At 51.0% G+C, this 19,495-nt stretch overlaps 1 protein-coding gene across 13 annotated transcripts in view; it reads right to left on the bottom strand.

Moving 5' to 3' along the window:
• Positions 1-19,495, bottom strand: part of FRMD4A (FERM domain containing 4A) — a 576,901-nt gene that overhangs the window by 55,489 nt on the left and 501,917 nt on the right. For all 13 annotated transcript variants that reach the window (XM_074358292.1, XM_074358293.1, XM_074358298.1 and 10 more), the window contains one exon: positions 894-970. In XM_074358292.1, the coding sequence (XP_074214393.1) occupies positions 894-970 (77 nt within the window). The remainder of the gene's footprint in view (positions 1-893; positions 971-19,495) is intronic.

The following is a 19,495-nucleotide window of genomic DNA, read 5'->3' as shown; positions in this document are numbered from 1 at the left end:
GAGTGCCCAGAAGCCATGTGTGTGGGGAGCTGGTGCCAGCAAGTCCTCTTTCCCAAGCCAGGACTCGAGCATCGACCGCACCTAACACCCCATTACAGAGCCAATCTCTTCACTGTCTTCCCAGGGCTCCCTTCTTGCTCTAAGTCGGCTTGACTTACTGGAACTGACTTATCCTTAAGTGCCAGGCCTGTTTTTGGCTGCCTACAACTCCAGGACTAGCAGACAAAGAGAGGAAAGGCCGTGGTACACGCTGCCCCGAGAACCTTCCATGCAATGCTTGCAGCATGCCAAAACCGGAACCTATTGTTTGGCACCTGGGACTCGGGAGTGCACTGATTTTGACTTTCTGGGATACAGTGTGAGACAGAGAGAAAAAGACTTGTATTTCTTTCACATTCACCCACAGCGAGCAGTGAACACCCTAAAATTACAGCTCCCGGAACGAAACAGTTCAGCATAACTGTTTCAGCTGTAGATTCCTTCTGGTACTGACCGTCCCACCTGAAACATTCTCTGAGGCTCTGACAAGCTACCCTTCAGACTCTTCTCCGGCAAAAACTTCCTAAAAGGACTCAGACCACCGCCCAGCTTAAGTGGGTGATCGCTCCAAAGCGCTACACATCTTTCCTAAGACCCCCAGGCTTGCAGGCAAGGAGCACGTGCAGCCGATGAAAGGACCACGGCAGTGTTAACTTCACAGACACATGAGCTCATTTACCAACACGCAGAACGAAGCAAAGCTCTTCTGGCCGACTGGAACTCTATTCTCCCCATCAACCGCCCTCTCTCCCCTACCCCAAACTAACACGAACAGTGACAACACAAAAACAGTCCAATGAATCATATGCCAGCTGGCCACGCACTCCCAGGGGAAAAAGACTTTTCGAGCTTACCTGCGTGGGTCGTGAACTTCCACAGAAAACTTCTTCTCTCTGAAATACAGGTTTTCCAACTGTCTCCACTGGAATATCTGGACAGAAAACAATGCAGTTGAAGTTCAGGAGCGGGTGGGTCACGGCCGGCGTCCTCTCTCTGCGGCTGAATTTACAGCTGGCAATTTCCTTATCAAAGCTGAGCCTGTACGGTTGTTTCTACCTCCTCTGTCTCTTGCTTGAGACACACACACACACACACACACACACACACACACACACACACACACACACACACACACACACACGCCTGCTCTCCAGTTCAAAACCCCGGCAACGTGGGTGTGGATTTTCCTGCAGGCTTCTCAATGGGAACAAAACAAGTTCTTTTCAAGTAGTTCCCTGCTCTGCCCGGCCTTTGTTGAATTCTCTGAGACAGTTCCCAGCTCTGCAGACTTTTCCCTCCAAGGAGAAGAGGGGAGGAGGGGAGGGAGGGGAGCAGCAGAGGAGGGCGGGCTCTCAGAAGGGAGCAGTAGCCTTCTGCCTGCAGTGCTGAGCAGAGCGTCCTCCCTCCACTGCTGAACTGGAAAGGCGGTCAAATTCCCAGCCTCCCATCGGGACTCCACTTCCTGCCCACTAATGTGTAAGAGCCCGGACTCGCCCTGGTGATCTGGGATGGCTCGAGAAGGGCGGGGTCTGCTAGGACCCTATGTGGGGGCAGGCAACTCAAGATAACACTATGAGCCTGTCACGCCCCTGCTTCTCTCTGCTGCGCAAAGAAAATCAGGAGTCCCGGGGCCAGGATGCTGCAGCCAGGGGCAGGCTGCCCTTGGCAAGGGGGACAGGGAAATTAAGGCAGTTCTGAACAGTGGGAGCAAAGAGAGATGCTGGCACTGCCCGCCTGGCCCCCTCTGGCCCTGGGGAACATTTCTCCTTGGTCAGTGAGCCTGTTCACTAAGAAGCTGGAGGGAGTAGGGCTGCAGCCTGGCTCTGGGATGGGGTGAGTTCATCGGAAGTAAAAGAAAGTTACTTCAACTCTCTAGGAAACATCAAAAGAGATTCAAGTTATACACATTTACGTTTATGTTTGATGCATACTGCAGCCTCTCCTATAGACCTAGAATTTAAGTTTATTTAGCCCAAAGACGGGTCGAACAGACATTCATCCTGGGCATGGCCAATTCTTCCCCAGGGTCCTCCCTTTCTCCGCCCCCTGAGTTCAGGCATATGCTTTTAGAGTCTCATCTCAGACCTAGAGACCTCTCACCTGGGGCCCTGGCCCCTCTGATCTGCTCACATTTCTCCTTAAAGATAAGACGGCAATTTCTGTGTCCCACCAACCTCAGGGCCGGGCCAAAGGACTCCACCCCTTTGTCAAACTGGGCTGCCTTCTTTTCACAACCTGCTGTGCAGAATCTACGCTCTTCCTGTCTGCCTTGGGGGAGGAGGACCTCAATTCCCCCTTATTCCTGCGCTTCCTCTTTTGTCTGTGGCTCAGAGTATGTTTTGCTCTGAAGCCCAAGGAAAACTGGATTTCTTTTGCTCCTTTCAGCTCAGTTCCAAGGAAAGCAGGTCCTACATGTGCAGAGAGCCTTGTGTCAGATCACAGATGAAATACCTCCGCGGAGTCTATTGCTCAAGTCACAGGTCTGAGTCTCACGCTCCTATTTGATGCTCTGCTACGCTAAGCCCCTCGATGAAAGGTGCAAAGTTCCTCTCTGACCCCCACTGTTAGGTATTTACAGACCATCCACCTGAACTTCACTACAGACACAAAAGCACCAGAGCTAACAGATCCCTGCCACTGACCTCAGGTGGAGGTTGCACACAGAACAAAGTGGCCTGGCACACTGCCTGAATCCTGACTCCCCTGCATCCAAACTGTTTGGCCTTAGCAAGTGACAGCATGCCCTTTAGCCTCAGTTTTCCCATCTGTAAAATGGCGATAAGGCTCCTCTAAGGTAGAAGCAACAGATCCTTGGCAAGGTATCAGTATAAAGTAAGTGCTCAGTGAACTCAGATCTTAGTGTGATTCCTAGGTGTTCTTACTTCTCCCAAATCCTGGCAAATAAAAGAGATTAACTCCAAAACAACCAAAACAATTCTTTTCTTAATCTTTTTTTTTTTAAACTCAAGCCCTCTCACTGGGGTTTAAAAGAATAAAAGTTGATCATTTGTGGCCCAGAAATCTCTAAGTAAGTGTAGAAATTTAGCCTGTCCACCTCTGGCTTGCTCTGGCCTCCTCTTTGTGAACAGGGCACACTGGGCTCTGATGTGCTGGTTTGGGGGCGACCCCTGATCTTCTCAGTCATTTCGGGGGAGCCTCCCTGGTTCGGTGCAGCCACCATAACCCAGCCACCAGGTAAGGATGCCAACGTGCTCTGTGACTCCACAGAAAGACTCACAGGCACACAATGGCTGTGACTGGGCGAGACCCTCAGGATTCTGCCTAATTCCTAAGGCCAGCCATGCCCAAGGGGCTAACTCAGAGCTCAGACACATGGGTCCATCAGTTATCAAAGGCTTTATTAATTAATACCTATTAAAAAGGTCTTTCTAATGCACTTCATCTGGGCATCTTTAAAAAGCAGGCGTTTCTTTCTTTGATCTTTTAGCACCCCCCCAGGAAGAGCGAGTGGGAACCTTTCTTCTTGGGGAAAACGAGGCTCAGAGAAATTAGGGGAAAGTGCCTACGGCCACCCAGCAAGGCAGAGATGGAACCAGAAGTGGGCGTCCGGGCACCTGGCCCGTTTCTCTAACCTCTGACTATGTTCCTTTCCACGTGGGGCCACCAATTAGTGGGAGCAGCTCTTACTCACTAATGGATGGTTAACTTTACGAGTGAAACGATGCTTACAAACGAGCAACAATGTGACTCTAAGTAGGAAGGACAAGCCACATCTTTTCCGTCCTATTCAGGGCCTTTCCTTTCCTCTCGAGGCTGTAAATGACAAGGGTTACTTCTTTCTCTTATTTTTTAAAAATTAAAATAATTTTTTTAAAACTGGGGGTTAATTAGGTTTATTTATTCATTTATTCATATTTATTTTTACTTTTTTAATGGAGGTACTGGGCACTGAACCCAGGACCTCCTGCGTGCTAAGCACACGCTGTACCACTGAGCTGCACCCTCCCCCTTCCTTCTCTTCTTGGCTGGATTCTTCTGGTTTTCTACCCAGAGGTGCCCTGGTATCAGTAGCTTTCCATCAAAGACTAACAAACAACAAGAATCATGATTAAGAACAAACAGCCTTAGTGAAAAACAAGTTTCTACTGTATAGCACGGGGAACTGTATTCAATATCTCGTAGTGACCTGTAATGACAAAGAATATGACAAGGAGTTTATCTATGTATGTGGATGACTGAAACATTACACTGTACACTAGAAACTGACACAACACTGCAAATTGATTATACGTCAACTGAAAGAAAAAACAAGAACAGCCTTAGTAATTTGGCCTTGCCCTGAAAACAAAGACAGAACAACTGACCAGAAGTGGTTTCATCGAGACTGTGCCGGTAGCCACGGTTGGGACCATGGCTGGTCCTGGATGTAGATGCATGGCTTCTGACCCAGGTGTGTGATTCCCAAGTGATCATGGGTCCTCCACTTCCCCTTTCTGGGCCTCATGTCATCATGTATAAAAGAGGCGATGGGAAATGTTTATCCATGGAAAGCAGACGAAAGTGGCCAGTAAGTACAGCCTTTGAGCCCCGAGTGCAGCAGGGAACACTAAAAACACTTAACGAGCGGGCCCTGGTTACTGGATCCTATTAGCTGGTCTGCAGGATTCCCACATCCTGTGTACGCGGGAGGCCAGGGCCGAGAAGGGCTAGTGTCCTGCTCTTTCCGAGTGGGTGAAGGCACGGCAGGGACAGGCGAGGGGCCCTGGCTCCATGAGACTTCCTCCCCAGCCAGTGTTTACCAGCGCTAGGACCAGCACATGGGGGGGCCCTCAGAAAGAGGCGGAAATAAAGGCTGGAGAGGAAGCTGACTCTAGTGTCTGATTCTTCACCAGGACTTTGGGGAGCCTTGTCTTCTTTCTGTCCTGAGGCTGAGTCACCAAGCCTCTTCATGACCTCTCTCTGAGTAACTTCCTGCTGCTCCTAGAGGGTCCATTATGCTGAATCCCGGGGGCCATCTGGCCAGCCTCCTCCTCCCACAGATAAAGCAAGCCCAGTGGAGAGGGGTTAAGGGACTGCCAGAGGTTAAATAAGTAACTGATGTCAGGGTTACTCTTGTGACTTCTGTCCTGGGCTCTTTCTAACACAGCAGGAGGACCTGGCCACAAGCGAGGACAAAGTTATTTCAAGCTGATGGTTAAGTAAGTGATCATTTCTCCAAGGGCTCTTGGCCACCTCAATGGTGCTGCCTGCTTTCCAAACACTTGCTGGTGAGCAAGGAGTTCTCTTGTAAGAAGCATCAGACTCAAGGCCAGGAATAACCTCCGAGCTCTGGATGAAACATACAAACTAAAAAACCCACTTACTTCCTGCTTTCACTTCTGCTCTGATCACTCGGCAAGTAGGGCAGTCACTCACTCACATCTCGGTGCATTCATACCTTCAGCAAATAAAAATGAGCTGCCACACCCCCCGAGGGCTACAGGACCACAGGAGATGCTCAACCCCAGCTAGGTGGCCTTTAATTAAAATGGGAGCACACCAATGGGAGAAAACCCCAAGCCTGCGTGCTCAGAGAATTAGATCAGGCGGCCTGGTAAGAGTCTGCTGTCAGGGATGGAACTCACTCCAAGGAGCAACGGAAGCAGCTTTAGGGGGTTAACACAGGTCAGGAGCTTTTATATCAGTTGCACAGGCATTCAATACATTTCACTTTATCCTTAAAGAAGAGAGAAGCAAGGTCCTGAGGGTTTAGACAATTTCTGATCCCCACTTCTTTTCCACACGTTCAAGTCATGGTGTCTACTTGGCACAAACCTATGCTAATAAGACAGAGAGGACATAACGCTCAACATGTTTGTATCTGTAAGGGGCGTCTAGCTGTGGAGATGTGATGCGCACAAAGTAAGACTGTTCTCATGACGTAAGGATGAATTTCACGATGGACTTTAAAATCATCTATAGTTTCTGTATCAGGCTTTTCAAACTCTACGGAGAAACCACTCCAGCTGATTAAGACATGTCTTGTGCTTCCGTCTCGAAGAATCAATATTCATGACCATCGCTGATTCTCCTTGGTTTTGGTTCCCCATTTTGAGGGACGAGAAACTCTGGGAAGTCAGGAGGCCTCAGTGATAATTCTGACTTTGTAAATCTGTCTTCGTCTCTGCTTCCTTTTCTGCTGAAGGAGGGGCGTGTGTGGGCGGGCATTCCTGCATCCTCTGCATGGATTGAAGGTCAGCATTGTAAATCCTTGGAATGTCACACTGCTACTCTTTGGAACTGAAAAATAAAGTGGCTTGTTTTAAACATTCCCTATTTATGGGAGACACTACAGAATACAGTTGTCCCTTGGTATCCTTGGGGGACGGGTTCCAGGACCTTCCTCGGATACTAAAATCTGAGGCTGCTCAAGTCCCCTATACAAAATGTTGTAGTAATTGCATCTACCTCGACGCATCCTCCCGTACACTTTAAACCATCTCTAGACTAATTATAACACCTAACATACTGTAAATGCCATATAAATAGGAAATTCAAGGTTTGCTTTTTGGAACTTTCTGGAATTTAAAAATTATTTGAGCATTTTCGATCTGCAGTTGGTGGAATCCACAGATGTGGAATCCGCAGACACAGACAGCTGCCTGTACTAATGATTAAAAGCGTGGTTTTCAAAGCCATGCTGTCTACCCCTAACTGGCTGTGTATTCTTGGCAGTGTGATTTCTTTGTGTCTTTGTTTTCTCACCTTTGAAGAACCATCACCAGCAACACCAGGTTTATCTTCTTAGGGCTGCTGCGTCGATGAGTAATACACACGAAGGGCTTAATGTGGAGCCCAGTGCGTGGTCAGAGCTCAAATACCAGCCACAGTGTTCTTTCCCCGTCATCCACATGCCAGTGCTGCTCTTTATCTAAAAAATACAGTTCTGATTACCTTGAACACCTATCAGCCCAAAGTACAGGTCTGGGAAATTTTTTTTTTTTAAAGATGGCTAATATGGGGCCGTAGGCATTTAAAAAATGTTCTCTGTTAACTGGATTTTTCACAATGTATGTATAAGCCTAACCCAGGTTGAAGTTCATTCCACTTGAGTTGGGAGTTTGATGTATTCTCTGTGGGTTCTTTGCCTCCAGTTCTGATCCAGTCAATTTCTGGGTCCATAGCCATTCTGTTCCAGAGTCAGTTTTGACCATTTTTCTGTTAAGACTTCCAATCTCACAACACTCACCCTGAGAGGAAAGGATCCCGCGACGACACAGCTCAGTGGTCTGTGGGGTGGGCTACCCCAGGATCCAGATCAGGGCCTCCAAGACTGTGCTCATGAATAAGTGCTCACGATGCGGACCTGAGTTTGTCCTCGGGACCTGCGCTGGAGGGCGGCTCCCTGACCCCCGCGCTCTGCTGAGAGGGCCACATGCCCAGCAAAGAAAACACTAGCTCGTTTTTCGGCACTGCTGGTCCTAACAGACTCAAGATGCTCCTTCGCCGATCGCCAGCTCCTCAGTGTCAGTCTACAGGGGCCTGCGATGGATTTGGTTAATTCAGTGACAGGTGCCCAAAGCGCCAGGCCTGACCCTTTAATGGAACGCCGCTTTTTAACCCATCAAAACCCTTTCAGCTTCCTTTGGCTTCAGAGTCGTTACGAGGGGGAGAGAGCAAGAGAAAGGTCAGCAGATACTTAACAGGCCTGCAGAGAGACAGGCCATTTTATTTGTCCCCATTGGACTCAATTTCCTTTTTCTCTCTAGGGGGTCTCTCTCTCTCTATATTATCTTCTTGTGTGTATTTTGGCTTTTCTTGCAGAAAGACCTTACCATAAAGCTTTGGCAAATGTAAAAATTTTCAAGAGAAGCTGAAAATGTTTCTCCTTTCTTATCCCTGGTGTCCTGATGGCATTTCTTCCCTCCTTAGAGTGTGCCACTAGGGGAGGGATGTGGGCTCGTGCCCCAAGGGAGAAGCTGGCCAGTGATTCTCCATCTCTGAGTCCAGCCTTGGTTTTTTCAGCAATGAGCACGGCAGCCCTGTTCCGGGTGGCTTAACCTCTCTGGGCTCCAGGCTTTCCTCTAAAAAAGACATCGAGGCTAATCACACCTGCCACGACTTCTGTTAATGGGATGCTCCCAAGAGGGAATGAGTGAGAAGTACTTGGCCCGTCCGGGGGTGCGAGGGGAACTAAGATGGACCACTTCACTTGCAATAGCAAAGATCTCCTTTTGGGCTGCTGCAAGAATTTTTGTTTTGACTGCTTTCGAGGACGGACTTTGGGAAAACCTGTATTTTTCTATTTTTCCTGTGGGGGGGGAGGGTTGTTGGCAGTTGGCAGTCCTCTTAGGCCTGGTAGCCCTGCCCAGCGGGGCTGCATCACAGGAAGACCCCTGATTTCCCTGATGGAGGCCACCTGACTCCATGGGAGATAAGGCAGAAAGGACAAGAATGGGCTGGCGAGCAGCTCTACATGGAAAGGTAAACACTCATAATAAACCCTGCTTAATCAAGTCAACAACAACAAAACAGGAAATGGGAATGATGACTTCAGAGCATCTTTAACCAACTTTAGTGCTTCAAGAGTTGGCCTATCCTTCTGGGGAGGGTGCAGCCTTGCCAATCTTGGTTCCTCCAGGTACCAGGAGCCGGGCAGACCCTGGCCGCTGACTTCAGGCACGAGTGCCAGGCTCTCCTGGTTGGAAAGTGTCTCCAGGAGCGTGGGGGCCCGGCAGGGAGGGGGCCGGGGCTTGGCGGCTTGCTTTGCAAGTCAGGTTGCTGCCAGGAGCACTGGCAGTCGTGCCGGCTGCTCTGTGATGGTGGCTGCAACCGGCAGAGGCTGGGAGGCATCTCTGCAGCCGCGCCCCGATGAGGCTGGTGATCTCTCTCTCCGGTCCCTCTTACTAGAGTGGCATGATTTTGCCTTCCCAGGAAAAAGAGAGAGGAAGGGATGTTTTCTAGAGGCGAGAACTTCAATTCTCAAATGTCTGTCTTTCCAGGAGGGCTGCTCCTATTTAAAGCTCTGCCCCGGTGCCCTCTTCCCTAGAGGAATTTTGCAGCGGACAGGTCAGTCTGGAACCTGCGACTGTGGAGGAGGAGGGGTGAGAGCAGGGGAGAAATGGGTACTTCTCAGCACGCTGCCCTAAGCTGCTTTCTCTTTACCAGGGCTGTCCCCAGGGCCCCACGCTTCTCAGCCCTAATCTGGGCTACTTGTCCCAGATACTCATGTATGTCCCTCAGCCAAAGCACTTCTCATCCTGTGCAGCAAATGTCTTTTTTAACTCAAACATCTCTACCAGACTGTAAGCTTGTTGAAGGTATTTTCTTGGCACCTAGCACAATGCCTGGGGCATATCAGGCATCTGGTCATTGTTTGTTGAGTGACTAAGTGAATGAATGAAGCACTCTATGAAGTAGGTAATTTGGCAACCAAAGTTCACAGAAGTTAAGTCCCTTTCACAAAGTCACACAGATAATAAATGGCGAGAGTTCGTATTTGCACTCATATCTGCTCAAAATTCAGATAACTTCCATGCTGTAAGGAACCACCAGCCTTTGAACTGACACATCTTGTTACCTCACTTCGAAAGCGCACAGCATGTGGCAATGGGGAAGTGGCCGTGAGGGCCGGCCCAAGAGCTGCAACCCAGAAACCACGGCCCTTCCTCCTCTTGGTGGCTCTGTCTGAATTTAACTCTGTTCCAAAGCGCGTGGGGGTAGTTCTGATCTCCAGGCGCTCGTAGGCTCAAGCTGGAATCCTAGTCCAGACCTGGAGTGACGGCTCACCACCCATTCTGCCTACAAACTGCCTCAATTGGCTTATGGCTCTTTGATAGGCATGACCGGGGCAGGCGGACCCCAGCCCCATCTGCAGGCACGGCCACCGAGCCCCGGGGCACAGGCAGTCAGAGCTGTAGGACTCTGCGCCGTGCTGGCTGTGCTCGGGTTCAGTGGTAAGCATGCTGACACTTCAGGCAGATCAGTTCAGCCCCTGGGTTTCCCCTCTGAATCATGCTCCTAAAAAAATTTGTTTCACGTTGTTCCCTAAGCATTGGATAGATCAGCAGTAACAAGCTGGTATCTCCTAAGACAAAGCCAAGGTTACTGGACTCAACAAGCAGGGTTTCCCAGCCCAACATTTCCTGCTTCTAAAGAAAAGGCATCTGGATGAACCAGGATGGCTCAGTGGTCAGCAGGACTCCAGCAGTTACTGTGAGCTCTTTGGGTCCCTTTCTTCAAGAAACAAAAAATAAAATCAAAAGACAGCCGGACGGCCCTGTAGGGAAATTTTATGTTCTTCATTTTTCCATCAACAAATCTAAGATGTAGAAAGCTCTCAAGCCTCCCTCCTCCCTTCCTTTCCTTGCGGAAGGTCTGTCTTTCACGTGGCGCTTTTGCACACCCCTACCAGGAGCCACGTGGCCTAGCCTTCTCTCTCTGAGGCCACAACACACATACCTATGGAGACGTCCTCAAAATCAGTGGCGGCCCACAACAAGCTAGAGATACTCTGCTGTGACTGCTCTTAATCATTTATCAAAAGCTGGGAGCTTTTCAGCCATGAAAAGCAATGGAGTTCTGATCCATTCCACAACAGGGACCAACCTTCAGCACATTATTCGAAGAAACCAAGAACAGAAAGCCACAGAGTCTATGATTCCATTTATCCAAACTGTCTGGAATAGGCAAGACCAGAGAGGCAGAAAAGTAGGTCTGTGGGTACCTGGGGGCTGGAGAGGAGTGGGGAGTAACCAGGAGCTCTCTTGAGGTCTCGACACCCTTTTGACTGGTAAATCCCACTCTGCATTAATTATCAATCACAAGATGCTCTTTGGTTAAAATTCAGTAAAATTAATTATTAAACTCTTATTAAAAGGAGCCAGCAGTACAAGATAAAAGCCCCATAATCCCCAAGGCTGGTCTTTCTCCGTGAGCAGCCCCTCCTCACCCCCACCCCTTCCCGGATGGCTCTCCTACAGGGCTGTCCCCCGGAACTGCTGAGATGGTCTCTGCGGATGACAACTGACCTCCCCGAGTCTGACCGATTTGGGCTGTCGTGGCCGAGACACCTCTGGGGTGGGGTGTTCTCCGCCACTGCCATGTGAGAAATCTGGCCAGGCACCAGTTTTCAATAGTTTTTCAACCCCCACAGCTCTCAGCATCAGCTCAATGACGTATTTTAAGGGGCACACTTGTGCGAGCCCACGCAGAGGAAGACCACTCCCCTGTGACTCCTGATCCTTGCTATGGGCGGGGCTGGGGGCTGGTTTACGGGCCAGCGAGCCCCCTTGGCTCTCCGACCGCCCAGTGAAAGGCTGGAAGAGGAACACTCGTTTCAAGGAGGCTTAGTCCGAACTGAGGGGAAGGTCTTGCTAGGTGTCCCCTGAAGTTAAGGGCCACTTAAGACTGCCACCTGACTCCCGCTTAAATCTAAATAGTAAGTGGGCTGCTAGCTGCCACCAGATGAGCTGACGGAGATGTTCCTTTGGCTCTAATCCTGTGCTGTTTCCAGTGCTCAGTCCTGCTGGCTTGCACCTTTTTGTAAAAGAATGTGGCCCAGAGCCTGAAACATACAGGAGAGCCCAGTCTCAAGGCTCTGACCTGGAAGAGGGGAACAGTTTCCCATTCATATAAAGATAAAAAGTTGCAGCATAGAAAATAACGTTTATCTTGTGGGAGGTTTACAGGGACAGCAGGACCTGCCCCACGTGGGCAGCTGCGAGAACAAAGGATTCCGACACCAAGAAGCTTGCAACAACCAACCACGCCCCCGCCCCTTTTAGTATGAAAGGAGCCTGAGTTCTGACTGGGGGAAGATGGTTCTCCAGGACATCAGTCTCCCATCTTCTCGGTCTGCAGGCTTTCCCAATAAGGTCATTTTTCCTCACCCCAACACCTCGTCTCCCGATTTATCGGCCTGTTGTGTGGCGAGCAGCACGAACTTGGACTCAGTAACATTGCCTGGGAGTGATCAGAAAAGTCACGGACTTTTCTGATCCAGGGAAGGACACTTGTATGAGAAGAGCTTTCTCCTTTTGAGTCCCAGGCGGTTAATACTCTTGTTAGACTCTCAAAGCCTTTGGTTTTTAAGCCAGAGAATCCAAATCAGTTGTTCAGCGACTCCTGGCTCCTGGCTCCGTCTGGAGTGGGTGGAGCTGTTGGAGGCGCCTCTACTGAGATCCAACAATAGCGTTTGGTTTTGATTTGTGTCTTCAAATTGCATCCAAGGTCAACGGGGTGCCCCGAGTAGTGGGAATCTGTTTCTGTGAGTTATTTAGAAACCTGTCAGTCTCCAGGGGGCTGCTGGGCTGTCTGGCTGGGTGTTTGTTTGCATGGTATAAATACCGAGTGTTGAGTCCGACCCCCTGCTCCCCACCCGATCAGCGTGGCCGTTTACATGCCTGTCCCAGAGCCGTCCCAGGTGCGGGTGTAAGAGGACAAGGCCCTGCTGAGGGAAGAGGATGAGCCTTGGGAAACTCATGCCCCACAAAAGAGACAAACGCCTCAGCTCGGGGGCGGGGTGGGAAGTCACTTTTGGTCACCTGCTCGGATGGAGCTTGCGCTTTGGCTGAACTGGAGAGCAGTCAAAGATGGACAGGGAGTCACCCGCTTAGAAATGGTCATCTTCTCTGGGGAAAATGTTGCTTTTCCCTCTTCCTTTTGTTAAGGACTCCTTTCTGGTTTGATAGTGAGCGTGCCCCTTGCTTCATTCCTCTTCCCTGTTTCTTGTGCCATGATTCTCTCCACCTGGAGATGCCCATCATCTGTCTCCGTTTGCCTTGTGGATGAGGAAACTGAGGCCCAGGGATGGGAGTCACCCTGCAGTACCAGAGCTAGAACTGAGGTGCCCTGACCACCAGGTGTCCCATCACTAGAAATTACTGGAGGAGGTGGGGGCAGGAACGGAGCACCCAAAGGGTGATGCCAGGCCTGGAGATTAACCCCTGCAGCTGGCACCCCAGGGACCACTTGGGTGAATTCTTCAGAGCACAAAGCACCCCTGGCCAGGAGATACCGTCACCCCCGGAGAGACTTTGACCTGCCTGTCTTCAACTGATAATCCCATTCCTCTCCTCCTCTACCTCTGCAGAGAAATTACTCTCACATTATAGCTCCTAAGCCTTATCCACCTGGATGGCGGAATGCTTTTATTTTCTGCTTACGGGCAGCATCTTCAAAATGATGCTCGTCCGACACCAGCACGCGGATAATGGGACAGTTTCAACAAGAATACAAGTTGGGGTCCTTCGGGGGGGGGGGGCTTACTTAGGACCAGGCTCCGACATGGCCCCCAGAGGAACCTGTGGGAACCAGGGGACCCTGTGTTCCCAGATCCAGTGACCAAGAAAAAGAATCAATCCTCTGAACAAAGAGACGTTGTTTGCTCTTGGTGTGATCCTGCCTCTGTGTTCAGTATAGAAGAAACTGTAACGATATTCGCTCTGTCAAGGGCAACAGGGCTTTTATCTTGGGAAACAGGCACGTCTTTGAGATGTAAACACAGTCAAAATGGAGACAATTAGACTATTTCTTGTGTTTTTGAGTCTCCATTTCACAGACATAAAAAGAGAGGCACAAAGAGGTTAAGTTGTTCATCACAACTGTTTTGAATATCTTGGAAGTGAGCTAAGAGCACCCAAATTCCTCCTTGGTTGAGATTTTTGGTCTCTGAGTAGATACAGAAGCCACACTGGCTTACAAAACATCCTTTTTTTTTTTTTTTGTAAGATATAAATGCTGCAAGAAGGAATTTGATTTTACCTTAGACTAAAATATCTTCCTAATAAAACAAAGCAGGATCACAGAGAACGTTCCTGTTACCTGTCCGTAGAGCAGGGATCCTCAAACTGCAGAGCCTGTCTCCAAACCCCCTCGAGGGCTCATGAGAACACAGATTGCCAGCCCCAGCCTCGGAGTCTGGAGCCCGTAGCCGCGGGTGGAGGCGCGGAGCTGGCGTTTCTAACGTGCTCCCAGGTGATGAAGACGTGCTGGTCCCCCACACTTGGAGAACCACCTACTGTCCTGACCAGCCCCTCCCTCCAGGGCGGGAGGGTTCATTCTCCAGGAATCGCCCTCAGCTGTGGAGAGCCAGCCACCCCTGCGGGTCCCCTGGATGGAACGAGGGGCTGATGCTGGGGTGAGGCTTGGCTGCCGGCCTCACGATGGGTCTGATAGCCCGCTGCAGCGTCAGAGCTTTGGCCGAGATGCCTTCATCCAGGAACTTCTCCGCCCGGTCCTGCCTCCTTCCCTTTCCCGTTGGTGTTAATTCCAGGGCACTTCCCAATACACGTCCTGCGTGCGACCCCATCTCAGACTCTGCTTCCCAGGGGATGTGGGACACTCGCAGAAGTAGGGTCACTTAGACGTCACCACCTCTGAGAGACCACTCCTGACCCTCCTCCCCACCCACTTCCTGACCCTGACTTGTCTGTGTAGAATTCAATGCTCTGATGCTCTGTGTCATAGATTGACTTAATGTCACCGTTTGACCATCTCCCCAACTAGACTCAGCTCTGTGAGGGCAGGGATGGGTCTCTCTTATTCACTGTAACACCTGCAGGGCCTCAAGCAGAGGCTGGCTCATGACAGGCACTTGGTGGTTCTCCCGTGGGGACCATCTTATTGGTGAGGATTTCGTGTCCAGCACCTTCTACAGGAGTTCTAAAGCTCCAGCTCAGCGCTTAGGGGACTGCGATTCTCGTCATGGGAGGAGAGACTGGATGCTTCTCTTAAAGAGAGAGAACTCGGCCATGCCTAACCCATGGGCTTTGAGAAGTTGTCTGTGCTGATGCTTTGAGAAGGGGCATCGCAACTTTCCTAGAACACAGCTGCTTTTTTCTTTCTCGGAAAGTTCAGATGGCAGATGCTGGTAACTCTCTCTGCCCCTCTCCCCCAGGTCCCACCCCCATCATCCCCCTGGCAGGCCTGCTCCTCAGCTTGGAGGCCGGGGCTTCCCTAGATGACCCCTGGCCAGGGCCGGTCACCCACAGGCACGGAACGCTTCCAGGTCCGCTCAGCACTGAGTGAGAGCTGAAGGAGGCAACCGGAGAGCTCTTTGATCTGACACAGCGAAAAAGCAAAGGCTGCAAAAATGCTAAATGAATTCTGTGGAGTTCTTCCTCCCCGGAGTGCAGAGGGTGCGGTTTCCACAGGGAACACAGATAACAGAATGCGGGGGTGGGGGGCACCCGCCGGGGCCGGCCAAGGCAGAGGGCTCAGCGGCCCGACAGTGAGCCAAGTGCATCCAAACAGCAGCTGAAAAATAAGTTGGCAGAGCACTTAATGGAGTGCTTATCATGCTGAATAATTCAGCAGCCTAGCCGCCCTGGGACTCAGTTCACCGTTAATGGAATATTTCCTGTAAATATGATTTTCTCTTCCTGCCTCATCGTCTCATCCAGTTCAAAAATCTTTACTAATCTGGGGAGGTGACAGGAATGCATCAATTCTCTGAGCTAATGCCCCCGCTTCCGAAACACTCCCAGACCCATAGGAAGCTAGGCTGGCTGCTCTGGGGAGAGGGACAGACCATTTACTCTGGTTCCCTCTCCTAATGCCTCAGACGGAACCCCTCAGTGCTCCCGACTGTACATCTAAGTGAACGTAAAAGCGCCCCTAATTGCACATCAAATAAATAAGTCAATGCCGTTGGCTGAACATGAAACAAGGACCAGCAGGGCCATTCCTCCCCAGTGGAGAGATCTCATTAACTATGGGCTGGCGAGTGGGCTGCAGCTATAAATAACGATTTACAGGTATTGACTGTTCCTTCCAGGGAGGCTTTTTTGGAGTCACGTGTCTCACGTGGCTTGTTCGTTAATGCTTATGGCCTCTGATGCGATGCAGCCTGCAGGACGATCTTTACTCTAACTCTTCCTGGTGCCCCATCCTGGAAGTGTCCTCTGTTGTTTAGCTGATTAGACGGCCGGTCTGCCCACAGGTTTGGAGAGCGCCAACTACAATGGCTGGACAGGGAGGGCAGCTCAGCCTGGCACTGGTGGGAGTTGGGTCTTGAGGGTGGGAGAGGCTCATTGCTCAGTGCCTTTGGTCCTGGCGCTGCAGAGAAGAGGCAGACTGTCCCAGAGATCCCAGCTCATGGACTTTTTCTGATCTAAGGAAGGCAAGGTCCTCTTCTAAAAGAGAGAGCCCTTTGTGACTGATTTCACCCTGACTTATTTAATCTCTGCCCCATGTGACTCGGTTCTGCGGGGGTTAATCAGTAATGCCTCTTCCATATACATCATTTAACTTTCATGCAGATGTTCTCAGGGAAGGAAGAGGACCAGCTTGTACCAGTGCAACTGCTAGAGACTGACGGGGGTTGCGGGGCGTGGCGATCCATGGCGTGTCTCCAATGACGGTCGCTTTGCATAGCTGTTATTTACCCTTTTTCGATGCTTAGGTGTTTGTCCTTGGCCCTAAGACAAAGCCTGAGATTTATTTCAGGTGCCCAAATGCCAGTGTTTCCTGACTTCCTGGAGCCAACAGGACAGTAACTGGTGGAACGAAGAGCCTTTCACCTGCGAAGAGCTACCCGCACAGACACTCGCTAAAAGGGAATCTGGTACCCAGGACAACACAGAGGGAAATCATCTATGCAGCTGCTAGGTTCTTTTTCCTACCACTGTGACCCTCTTTGCACATTTCTCACACTGCTAAACCCAGACAGTCAGATGTGTCGACACTGCCACGCCTGTGCTGATCCCTCACTCACAGATCGCCCCACGACCGCGGGAAAGGACAGAGGCATGTTCTGCAGTGTAATTAGTATTTAGCATGACGGGCGCTCGGAAGAGGGGAGGCAGGCAGAGCAAGAGGGAAACACCGCTGGGTGAAGGAGGGAAACAGAAGGATCTGGTGAGAGCCGATGGGGGATATTTAATAACTTAGAGACAATTCCGCACTCTGTCCTCAGGTCCTGTTTGGGATGCGGTCTGACCTTTTTAAAGAACTCATCCGTGCAAGCCTGGGCCACCATTCTGGGGTCTGTGGACGTCATGCAGATTGCAGTGTTTTTTAGTCCTGCGTGTGGATTTTAAGGGCTTTGGGGGGCCTGTTCTTCTGCACATCATTCCAAAATACTTCTGAAAGTTGGCCACAGACACAAGCCAAAACACCCTCTTTGGGCATCCACACGTGTCTCGCTGCTCCCAACACGTGTGCCCTGAAGGACAGAGGACTGTTTTTTTTTTTTTTTCTCTGACAAACAGCAGCTTGCATTTGGGGCTGTGCTTCTGCAAGGCCGAGGGCCCATCTGCTTGGCAGATCCAGGTAGCAGATGGGCGCGTGAGACTGGGAGGGGACAGCCACGGTCTCTACTCCATCTGTGAGCTACCCTGTGATTTACTCCGTCTCCCGCAGAGCTTTAGAGTGAGGAGTAAGCAACTGAGGGTAGACTCTGCGACCAGAATGGCAAACTGCAGCCCCACCAGGGGACCTGGAACGGCGATGGTCCTGCCCATTTCTGGATGACAGTTGGCTCCTCCCAGCTCCTTCCTTTTTTGGTGACCCAGATGGAAGCACTGGGGTGGATTCTCATCGGAGGCTACAGAGCGCCCCTGGCTGTGTTCTGGGTTTGCCAATGCCACTGGGGCTGAGGATGCCAGGAGAGGCCTCCAGGCCCGCGCCCTACCCCTGCCTCTACTTGAATGTTGGCTCTCGGCATCACAGTGCCGGAACTGGGCCAGAGTGTCAGGGAGGCCCCTGCCTGGGCTGGGGGTGCAGCTGCTGCTATAGAAGGGCCCCCAGGTGCACAGAACTGGGCGCTACTCCCGGTTTCTTGTTTCTTGAGCACAGTGGTGAGTCCTGCCTGGCCCCTTTTGCGGGAGTGTGGTGCTGCCTGGAGGGCCCTCTCTCACCCGGGGCTGGCCCAACCTGGAGCCCTGTGCCCCTGGACGCCCCAGCTCTCCGCGTGCAGAGGCCCTGCCCGACACACTGGCTGCTGCTGGCTGACCCTCCCCAAGCCTGGTTTGGAAAGGACACACCACTGGCTGCGGTGGTGATCCTCAACTCCGGCCGCATGTCAGAATCGACTGGAAGGCTTTCTAATTGTTCAGCAGCTGGGTCAGAGATGGGGTGAATGGGCCTGGGGGGCCTGTGGCATCTCTACCTTCTGACAGTTTCATGTGAGTTTCTGATTTCTAGCTGAAGACAGATTTGGGGCAAATTCATGTATGGTAGTCTCTTTAGAGTCACAGGTCCGGAGCCAGGGAGTTCCCTCTGCAGTCAGAGACTCACAGGCACCCAACATGGAACAGAGAAGAGCTTTTTAATGATGGTGATGACACTGGTGTGAGAAGAAGGAACAGGCACCCTGCCTCCTCCCTGCAGCTGGGCCTCTTCACTACGGCTCCACTTAAGCCTGGGTTTTGTCTTTAGGGCCCATCGCAGGTCTTGGCAGAGGTGGATGGCCTTTGGGCTAATGCAACTTCAGGTCTCTTCCCCTCATGGGCCTTCCAAAGGCCTGTTCTTAATTGTTTATCGAGGCTGCACATTCATTTCCTAAAGAGGGCTCCCCAGTTTGTAAAAGGGTGTAAATGAAAAACATTGCCAGCCATAGCAGTAAACAAAGGATGCTGCGGCCATCCAGTCATCAGCACCATGGCCACCCCCGACCATGAGCAGAGGGAACTCAGGATGGAGACCAGCAGGCAGCCAGGCCACTGCAGCCACCCCCAGTGGTGCCCCCTGAGGGAACTTAGGATGCAAATGAACAGGATAATGGCTCTCGAAACTTAGGTGCACATCCAAGGAATGATTTCAATGAGCCCAGACTTTTGCACCTTCCCCTACATAGAAAAGCGCTAAATTCTTTGAGATATCTGACTTTCTCTAATTAACAGTAATATTTTAATGTTCTGACTGCAACAGGAAGGAAGGGGGCAGGGCACAGCCATTCAAGGAATGACACAGCAGTTTAACACCAGGACGGCAAAAGATTCAACTTTCAGGAGGCCTTGAGGCTCAAGATGGTGGGAGACTGGACTCCCAGTAGACCTTGAGCTTCGTTGTACGCCCATTGTAATATATCTGCATGGTGAATAACACGCCCACAGGCGCCATGGCAGTCCCAAGGCGAGCCACAAAAGGTCAAAGGCTGGGCAATGGCCAACTTTCTGGGAATCCCAGCCCCTTCCCCAGGGTAGTTAGAATGGTCTACTTGTTAGCATATGAAGCTGCCAAGCCCATAAAAACTGGCAACACGGCGCCTCTTGGCCGACACTCTCTCGCTCCCTCCTCTTCAGAGACGGCCTGCATTCTGTCTATGGAGTGTGTGTGTCCTTTCACTTTAACCTGAGCGCCCAACCCCCACACCTCATGGCCTTTCTCTCGCTTTCTGAAGCAGCCTACACCCTAAGTAGTATGTATCTTTCTAAATAAATCTACCTTTATTCAACTGTAGCTCACTCTTGAATTCTTTCCTGTGTGAAACCAAGGACCCACACTTGGCAGGGCACGTCCCAGGGACTCAACAGAAACCTAGGACAGGGCCCTCCTTATGCCCCACATCCAT

The sequence above is a fragment of the Camelus bactrianus genome, chromosome 35 (assembly GCF_048773025.1).
Source record: "Camelus bactrianus isolate YW-2024 breed Bactrian camel chromosome 35, ASM4877302v1, whole genome shotgun sequence".
In the NCBI taxonomy this organism is placed as follows: Eukaryota; Metazoa; Chordata; class Mammalia; order Artiodactyla; family Camelidae; genus Camelus; species Camelus bactrianus.
This window is presented reverse-complemented; position numbering and strand designations above follow the sequence as displayed.